Here is a 9,806-nt window from a genome sequence, read left to right on the forward strand (position 1 = left end):
ATCAGGAGCTAAAATCTGCTCCGGTGCTCCCTTCCCTCAGGGTGGGCTGTCACAGGGTGTTGGCACTCAGGGCACGGCAGGCGCAGGTGTCCGTGGGGTGATTTCATCCTTTCCGTGATATTTCGGCTTTCAAGGTTCCTCGGCGTGTGTGTCAGGCTGCTGTTGTGTTGATGAACGTTCTGTTGTTAATTATTATTTCGTTACTAATTTCTGAGTGGTTATCCTGCCTCCCTTAATGAGCTGGCCCAGGCAAAGTCTGCCCTGACGTGAAATGATGGTGATAACCCATACCACGTTTGGGATTTGGGTTTTTCTTTTACTTTATGAACAGGTTTGGGGTGGGGGGACCCAACAGAGCAGCCGAGGGGTTCACTGAAGAGCTGGCTGGGATCTGTGGTGCTCCTCAAGTGCCTGCTGCCTTTAGGAATGTTACACAGCATTTTCCCCTGGAGAACAGAAGTGTGAAGGAAAGCTTGAGGATGGCACAAAAAGCTGACATCAAGCAGTAGAATGTGTGAGCTGCAGTGTAACCCCCACTTTCAAGAGTACAGTACACTGCAATTGTGATTGCACGTTATTTTTATATAATTATTTTCCAAGACAGCAGCCCATTAGTAAATAGTGGGTTTATGTAATGGCGATGACAATTGTGTACTTGTACCACTATCATAGAATGGTTTGGGTTGGAGGGCTCCTTAAAGATCACCTACTGCAGTTTGAGATAATTTTGCACTTTATCATGCAGATCTGTGGTTGGTTGTTTTCACAAACATTCCAGTGATTGAAGTTGCCACTCTGGTGCATGATTTTCTTTTCCTTATTAAAAAAAGTGCTGTAAAGAGGCCTACAGGTCTGTGTAAGTGGAGTTTCTCTCTTACTGCCTTGAAGAATACATCAAGAAGTAATGTAATCAGTAATGCTGTGGGGATTTTATTCAAAGTGCCTGTGTTTGTTGCAGGTGTGTGCCCAGGAACGATGGCCACAGAGTCCCCGCGCCGCCCCAGTCGCTGCACTGGAGGAGTGGTGGTTCGCCCACAAGCTGCCACGTAAGAATCTTCTAGAAGAACAGCCCTTACTGAAATGGGTTTGATTTCCTTGTAGAAGAGCCCAGCCTGAGCTGGTTTGGGGCTTTTTCCCCCCAAAGCCAGCTTGTGTTGACACTGCAGTTTTGTTGCGTTGAGTGTTGTTGTCCAATAAAGTCAACACACGTGGCATTTCTGTCTCCTGGGTGCCAGCTGGCTCCCTAAGTGGGATGCTTTGCACTTGTATACCAAAGCTGTATATTTAAAAGCTAATATACTGCAAAGTTGTGTTGGTGTTTGCACCATTTTGCTGTACAAACATTGCAATGTAGAAAAGTGATGCCAACCTCTTCCTTAGGCCAGAGAGATGTGCCACACATGTTCCTTTCTTGCTATTCTTTTTAATAACACCTTGTCCCAGGAGTGGATATATTAAAACATACAAAACTTGTCATTAAAATTCTCCAGGCAGGAGAATTTGGAATCTTTTTCTTTTTTTTTTTTACTTAAAAGTAACAACAAAACCAAGCAAAAAGGAAGAAGCTCCATCCTTTTGGTCAGAGCACCTGACAGACAATTTTTGTGCTTGGGTATCCTGATTTTCACTGTGTTCTCATGGGGGTGCTCTCATGGCAGAGGAGCTTTTTGGCTGTAAGACAGCCTAGAAGATTTATGGTCTTTTCTGTGTCTGTTAAAGGAGTTTTGTAGCAGTTTTTCTTTCTTCCTTGGGATGCTGATGCTCCTGCAAAATGGCACCGTATGGAAATGTCCACTTCAGGAGGTGTTGCTGTGCTCTTGGAGATAACTCTGTATTTCCAGAAACAAGACTCACTTTTATTGGAGAGCACAAGAAACTGATTGTTGTATCACAAAAAGTTGTGTTAGAGGTTTGTCTTGCAGCCGTTTTTTTAATGTGGCAGAATTCCTCAACAGATGCATTTCTCTCTGTAATGACATTTTCTTCAAAATATGCTTAAAATATTATAATAGAAAAACACTGTAAAAAGATGATTATCTGCTTTTATTTTTTTTAACTGTGGTGTCTTGTTCTTGAGGTACCTGTTCGTGCCTCAAAAATGTCACTCTTTGATGGATCTGTGTGTGCTCAGCACTCAGCAGCATTCTGCTGCTCATGTTAAGTTTCTATATCATTATTAAAAGAAGATTGGGCCTTTTTGTGGGTTATGTTGTTTTTAACCACTTTAAAGACATCTCCCTGGGAGTTTTTCAACTTCAGGAGAGATTTAGAGCACACACTCTGAATAAAACACCTCCTAAACATCAACTTTGGTTCAAGATGTGCTTGGGGAGAGGGGAAAAAAGTGCATGCTGTGAGCTGAACCATGAAGGCAGCATGACTCTGGCTGGTTGGCATTCCCAGGACAGCTTCAGACTCTGTGTTTAATACTCTACCTGTGGCCAGGCATTTTAATAAAGGTCTGCAGGGGCGGTGTGGGTGACCTACATAAATCAGAGAAGAATCAGCACAGAAGAAACCACAGCTTGTTTGTAAGGCCTCAGCCTAAAGCAGTGGGACAAACTGGGATGCAGAAATCTTGGGATTGTTGAGCGAAATCTGGTTTGGTTGTGGGCTGGAGTAGGCTTTTGTGAGTGTAAAACTTTATCTTTTAGATTTATCTCTGTTTTCAAAGAGTTGTTGCAGCATTTGGGTTCAAGTATCTTTTGTATAGTTGTGTGTAGTGCTAAATTCTCCAGAGTGCTTCATTTTTCAGTGCTAAACACTCCTGTTTTTATTAAAACAATCTTGCACAGCTTCAGAAAAAAAGCACCTTTGGGCATTCAGAGTTCCTAATTTTCAGTTCTCCTTTGTTGCTATGAGAAAGCTTGAGTTAGCACAGGAAAAATTGTGACAGCATAAAAATTAATTTCAGGGCTGCCAAAGCTGTTGCCTAAAGAAAACCTAAAGCCTTTCCTTAGATAGTTTCAGACTTTCTGAAGATAGTTCTTGTTGCTAGTGTCTCTCAGTGCTCCTCATGACACAAAGCACCAACTTTCTGCATGGTTTCAACACCATCTGTGTGTGCTGTGCTCAGCCCACGCTGTGGTTACTCAGCAGTTACACAAGGGACTCACCACTCGTGTAAGCTACTCAAAGCATTAGTTCAAAGCTGCCCCAACAAATGTATCTTGCACTATAAACTATCCTCAATCGATGCTGCTAATGAACTTCCAAGAAGGAATAAGCTTCCCAAGCTATAAAATCTCATCTGAAAATACCCCTCCTTGCTATTCTTAGGGAGGGTTTTGTTCCATCCCCTGCCCCTGAGCACTGCCACATACTCCAGCATTGTCCATCGTGCACAGGAGCTCTGGAAGTTTGCTTGTCCCACCAGATGAGCTCCAGTCGTTGTTTAAATCCTCATTTTCATGTTGTAAGAGCCAAATCAAGTAGAAAAATACTGAGGAATCATTTCCAAATCCCTGTACCACTTCAGGCCCCTCTGATGTGGAGAACATGGCTTATTCCTTGAACTTAGATTTTATACTTTGCCCCCAAGCAGTTATTCCATCAGCAGGTATCACTTAGCTTTTTTTACAAACTTTTATTACTTTTACTTAGTCCTTTCATTACTTACAAGCCACAATTTATATTATCAGAATTTGGCAGTAAAATTAAGTGCCTGCATTGCATACTTAGTATTTTGCTATGTGCTAAAGGTTGCCCATGTTTCCTTTTGCTGATTTGTCTAATTTAATGTATTCATGACCATTTCTGAACTTCTTTGGCTGAAATTCTCCTTCTGTTTTGCAGGGAACAGTCATACATGGAAAGTGTTGTTACCTTCCTGCAAGATGTTGTGCCACAGGTAGGGTGTGGATCTTTAAAACTGCTTCTTTCAGTGCACAAAGCAGTGTCAGGAATCCTCACTCTGCTTTGTAGATTTATTATTTCATCAAATAAATAAATTTATTATTTTAAAAGATATATATTTATATATTTGTTTATACTTATATATAATAAATATGGCACTGGAATGGTCCCTTCATGGTTGCCCACGGGCCTCCCAGTAGCAGAAGGGAACTGATTTTGTTTAACTCTTTGGGAAAGCTGCAGTCCATGGTAGAGGAGCACTGCAGCTGATTGTACCTTCAGGAAATAATCTTGATTCTGATTCCAAGGATTATCTTGGTTAGTTAGTGTCTTGTTTCCTCATTAATTTCCTCTTAGGAATTCTCAGTGCATTTATTCTGTAATAATATAAAAACAATGTCCTCACTAATATCAATTTGTGAAATGAATTTTGGGCTCAGGGTTAAAATTAAACATATTTAAAGTTTCAATTAAGAGGTTGCTGCATTCAACAGCCTCCCATTCCCCCTCTCTGGTTAAAGGATACGGTCTGTGTTTTATTTTACAAATCAGTTTGCCTTGGAAGGGTGGAATGTGATTTGTTTTGAAAAGTAAACCCCACATTTATTTTTTACATTTGTATTTTTAGTTCGTGTTATTGCTTTTCTGGCATGTATAAAGTGATTATACAAGATCTGTTCATATTTAATCCCAAATAGTGCTCAGTATTTTGTTATAATTCATTTGGCAGTGATGGTATTTCTGCTGTAGCTCACGTTCCTGCTACCACAGCTTCTCCTGAGGACTGTAAAACCTCCAGTTTGGAAACACTGCAAGTCTCACTCCACAATTTCTTTTTGTATCTCATCTTTTTATGGGAATCTGTAGAACACAGGACTGAAACATGGATCTGTTCTCCTGGAATTGCAGTTTATTCTCTATTAAAAGACTATATTAAAGTTGTCACAAATAGAACTGAAAGGTGTCAGTAACATAAACTGTGTAGTAAAGGTTTCTTTCTTTCCTCAGTCTGGCTTGCAGTGCTTTTAAGTGAATTAAAGAGAATTTTAATGATAAAACACCTCATGTGAGAACGTCCAACACTGCTGAAGTTAAAGATTGTAGAAGCCACTGTGTTTAATTTTATTAACTCACTGTGAGTCATGTGGCATTTCTTACCTGCCCCAGAAGATTGATTGTGATAAATATTCCTACATCAGTGACTGATTTTCAGCATGCTTATGTTGTATGAATACTGGTGACAATAAGATCCATGAATCATGTTTGTGGTTTTTAATTAAATTCCTTCTTACAGGGGGAGAAAAAACAGTGTTAAACTTCCTTATTTCAACCCTTTTGCTTTTTGTCCAGGCCTACAGTGGAACCCCACCAGAAGAAAAGGAGAAAATCGTCTGGGTTAGATTTGAAAATGCAGATTTAAATGGTATGGCTTCTTTGTCTCTCACTCGTTTTTGTGAGTGTTGGGTCCCTGTGCAATAATTCCAGTCAGCTTTCTCTGTAATAAAAGAATCATAAACATAATGATTTTCTTGAGTAAAACTCCTCTTAAATGACATTTTCAACCATAAGAGAATGAACAAAGCTCAATGAAAGCATGGAAGCATCAGAGACAGAGAAGATTATTTGGGGTGATAAGAGAGGATGTTTCCAGGCCCAGTCAGAACAGGCTGCATAAAATAAAACACAACATGAAGGATTCTGAAGAACATGCTAAAGAGTTTGGTTATATAAACCTGAAAATGGTTTGAGATTTTTTTAAAAATAGAAAGAAAACAAACCCAGAAGCAAACAAACCTTAACTGGCCTAAAACTGGCCTAAAGATGGCCATAAAGCCATGTACAGATTATAGGTAATTTCTAGTTCTAATAACCCTGATTTAGGTCCTCTCTCAGTCCATCCCTAACCTTCCTTTTAAAAAAAAGGGAGCAGGGATAAACAGGTGGAAGAGCTCAGGGCTGAATGGGGAATCAATCACCCTTTTCTCTTAGACCATGTTGCTATCCAGAAAATTTTTCTCTGCCATTTCAAATGTTAAAGCTTTCTCTTTGTGAAACTTTAACAATGATGTTTGCATGAAAGAATATATTCCAGTATTGGTCCAGCATAAAAATGTAAAGCACCTTGGTTGCTTTTAGTTCTAACAACTGAGGAAACACCATCTGGTGTTGCTGAGAGCAGCTGGGCTTGATCCTGACCTGCTAATAATGGCTCTGCTATTGAACCCCAATTCAGATACGTCCAGGAATATGGAATTCCATGAAATCCACAGCACTGGGAATGAGCCCCCGTTGCTGCTGATGATTGGATACAGTGATGGGATGCAAGTCTGGAGCATACCTGTGAGTACAGAGCTCACCTCACTCCTTCCTTCTCCTTTTTTTGGTCTATGTTCTGTTATAACTTTAATATTTTACCTTTAATTTTTCCCATTGGAGTGGAAAGAGCCAACACTTCCCATCAGTGTCATATGGATTGTGTGTACTGTGCTTATCTTCAGATAATCCTGAGCATAGCTCAGACACTTCAGTTTGTGTGCCTTCAGATTTTTCAGGGCATTCCCATTTCAGGACACATTATTCCTGCTAAGTACACTTCCAGACTCAAACTGGGAGCAGTGTTTGCCTTTCTGGAATAGTTTGTAGCCCCAAAAAAAGACAGATTTGTTCTTTAACAGGAAGGAATAAGGGTGGAAAAACACCCACAGGATTTGTTTGTCCCAGGAATTCAAGTATGACAGTATTAACAGCATTTTACAATCACGTGTTTGTCATGGACATGATTTGCAATTTTAATTTTATGAAGGGCTCTGTGTGCATGTGGGTTTGATTTCGTGTTGTCATCCCCACCCCCTGGTTTGTGTTGCAGAGTGGTTTATGAGCACATGGTCTTCATTTGGGGAATTTCCCCCAAATTTCTTGAAATGAGAGAATGAAGCTGAATACAGTAGGTCATAAAATTCTGAACTTAGAAAAAGCAAAACGGTTCACAACACCTTGTCCTTCAGAATAAAGCAGAGAGGATGGAGTTCTTTCCCTTTGTAAAATACACCGTTTTTTCCAGAAATGTGTGCATTTTACAACTTCTTGGGTAGCTATGTAGAACATGTGTTTATATACCAGTAGCTTAGGAAATAATGTTAATTTATACAGCAAAATTTCAGTTAAATTGAGTTTTATGGGTGTGGTAGAGCTTCCCCCCCTTTTATTGCATCTTATTATCCTCTTGATTGCATCTCATTAGCTGGAATGAGGAAATAAGAAAGCTCCTGAACTTCGGCGTTTGAAGGAATGTTTAATAGAAATGGAGGGAGACCTAATATACTTCACTAAATTTCAGTATTTTGTAACCGTTTGCTAAAATTTAGGAACTTTTGACTGAAACTTGGGAACATTTCAGCCAAAATAGAGGGAATTTTCTCTCGCGTGCGTTACACAAAGCGCCCACACGGTGGCGCTGGGACACCGAGCTAAGAGCGGCAGCACAACCTCATCAATCAATTAATTAATTAATTAATTAGGATACCCTGAGTATCACATCGGCTTGAGCGCAAGAATCCTTACAAAACACCCTGTTTTATCCAGCTAGAGTGTTCTTATCCAAATGAACGCGTGTTTTCTAAAGAAAAAAAAAAGACGTGTTGCCATGGGTGGAGTTTTTTCCTTTTTCTTTCTTTTTCTTTTCTTTTTTTTCTCTCTTTCTCCTTGTGTCTGGATGAGCCACAAGTTAGGCCACGGAATACCTGGTTTTGCCTTCTTTTCAGTAGGATCATACAAGCAGGCTGTCCTTTTTTTTCCCCCCCCGAAGTATTTCACTTCTTCATAATTCCTAGCTTTTGATAGTATTTGCTATTTCAGGAAAACTAACAAAAATGAAATTGCAGGACAGCTTCTCTTAGTATTGTTCAACTTCTGCAGAAGTTTGAGTTGAGGGGCAGTGAGGTGAAATGGAGAAAATGCCAAATGTGGAAACATTTTACCATCCGCCTTCAGAATGTCAGCTGTGGAGATATTGTATCACTTTGCCAGCCCTTCGTTTGTGTGTTCTGTGAAATTCTCAGAGCACAGCCAGGGAGGTGCAGCTTGGACCTGGGCACTTCGTGTTAGTCCAACCTCAGCGTTGGAGTGGCTCCTCTGTTAGTGGAGATTTTCACAGAACAATAATCTTTAACATCAGTTTTAAATATCTTTACAGAGCAGCGTTTGTATATCCAACAAATTTGGAGGGAACATAAACTGGAGGGTTTTTTTCACATTGTTGTCTCTTCTTTGCATTTTTTCCCTTGCTTAGCCTGAGCACAATAAAACCTGGCAGTTATGTGATTGACTAAATATTTAAGAGCTTATTTGGCAACACTTTTTTGTGTCCTTTACTATTACACAAACCTTTCTTCTTGGCCCTGCTGACTATTTAGCTTGTAATTAAGCAATATTATTCCAGCTAAGAAAAGAAAACCCCAACCCTGCCTTCTCCAGCATAATCTGCAAAAGCAACAATCTGACATTTATGTGCAAATCTCCTCAGGAAGGCTATTATCTGTAGCATTGTGCTTTTTTATTCCTACAATTGGCCCTCTATTCAGCACTTAATAATGTGTTGCAGGCAGCAGGGTTTGTGTGTGAGTGATTATGAAGTGTTTATGACAGCTCCTAAGCCGACACTCGGGCTAATGGTGTTACATTGACTTGCCCACACCTCGCAGCCTTTCCCCAGCGCTGTGTCTCTCGCAGGCTGAGTGCTTTCACATTAACATCTCCTTGGAGGAAGATCTTTTGACTGCACGAGTGTGGCTCGCAAATGGGAGATACCATTAGGGCGCCTTCAAAGGGCTGGGGTGGTGTTTGGGGGAGCCTGGCCTTGGAAGTGCAGCCGGAGGCGCACAAGGAGCGGAAGGTGTCCGTGCGAAGGGCTCTGCTTTGATCTCTGCTCTCAAACGGGGGTGGGAAGGTTAAAAGTGGGCTTAAAATATGCCTGGCTAAGTGGGGAGGAATCTGGGAATATGACTAGGAGTTCCTATTTGATAATGGTGCAGCGGAGCTTTGTGTTTTGTTTGGAATTTGTTTTCGCTTCGCTCCCAGTTTCACGTTTCAGAGACGATTGGAACTGGTTTCTGCCTGATGTGGTTTCCAAGTATCTGTTCTAGATGTTCCTGTTCAGGGAATGCACGTTGGCTGCTTTTTTTATTTTTTTCGTTGTAGGCTGGGAATTTCAGAAGTAGAAAAATCATCTTAATTTAATGGTTCTTGTTACAATTAAAAAAGAAACTTATCTCATCCCAAGCTGCAATCCAAACCTCTTTCTAGAGGGAACCACTTCCATTTACACTCGGAAAAATGGAGCAATGGCCTGACTTAGTGAACCTGAAAAATGCCTGAGGACTTTGCAAAACATCTATGCAAATCATTTTCTGAGGCTCTGGGTTTTCTACACTTGAAGATGCACCAGTGTGCGAGAAATACGGTTTTATAAAACTTCTGATTCCATTAGCACTGCCATAATTTAAAGTACTACGTGCAACTTCATCCTCAATCCAGTCGCTAGAGTAACATTCTTTGAGCATTAGATTCTTACAATCTCTAGATAATTACAGAGATTTGGATTGAATGGAAAAGCTGAGTGAATTTCTAAACGAAAGTGATAAAATGTGTTCATTTTCTTCCAGTCCTTCATTGCTTTCTCAGAAGCACCATGACTGGTAGTTGTCTTTAACCCCTACACAGCAATATTTGGTGGTGGTGTCTATCAATTGCTTATTATCATATTTTAACATCATATCATGATATCTTCATGTTTAAAACATACAGCAGAATATTTAAAAACAGCCTTCTGATCATTCCCTTTTCCTGTTACACATTCCCCAGTTTCCATTTCTAGAGTGGCACAGTAGGTCAAGCATTGAGTTCTAAACTCAAATTTCTGGTGTGTTTGGCTTTTTTTTTTTTTTTTTTTTTTT

General features: G+C 40.2%; 1 protein-coding gene across 9 annotated transcripts in view; it reads left to right on the forward strand.

Annotated features, from left to right (window-relative positions):
• Positions 1-22: 22 nt before the first annotated feature.
• Positions 23-9,806, forward strand: part of BCAS3 (BCAS3, microtubule associated cell migration factor) — a 301,373-nt gene continuing 291,589 nt past the window's right edge. For 3 of the 9 annotated variants that reach the window (XM_017730950.1, XM_017730955.1, XM_017730957.1), the window contains exons 1-5: positions 24-856; positions 959-1,046; positions 3,796-3,850; positions 5,206-5,278; positions 6,089-6,195. In XM_017730950.1, the coding sequence (XP_017586439.1) occupies positions 976-1,046; positions 3,796-3,850; positions 5,206-5,278; positions 6,089-6,195 (306 nt within the window). In that variant the 5' untranslated portion in view covers positions 24-856; positions 959-975. Of the gene's footprint in view, positions 857-958; positions 1,047-3,795; positions 3,851-5,205; positions 5,279-6,088; positions 6,196-9,806 lie in introns of all 9 variants that reach the window. The other 6 variants (XM_008631086.2, XM_017730956.1, XM_017730951.1 and 3 more) reach the window with 3 other exon arrangements.

This window comes from Corvus brachyrhynchos, unplaced genomic scaffold, assembly GCF_000691975.1.
Source record: "Corvus brachyrhynchos isolate BGI_N302 unplaced genomic scaffold, ASM69197v1 scaffold283, whole genome shotgun sequence".
Taxonomy (NCBI): domain Eukaryota; kingdom Metazoa; phylum Chordata; class Aves; order Passeriformes; family Corvidae; genus Corvus; species Corvus brachyrhynchos.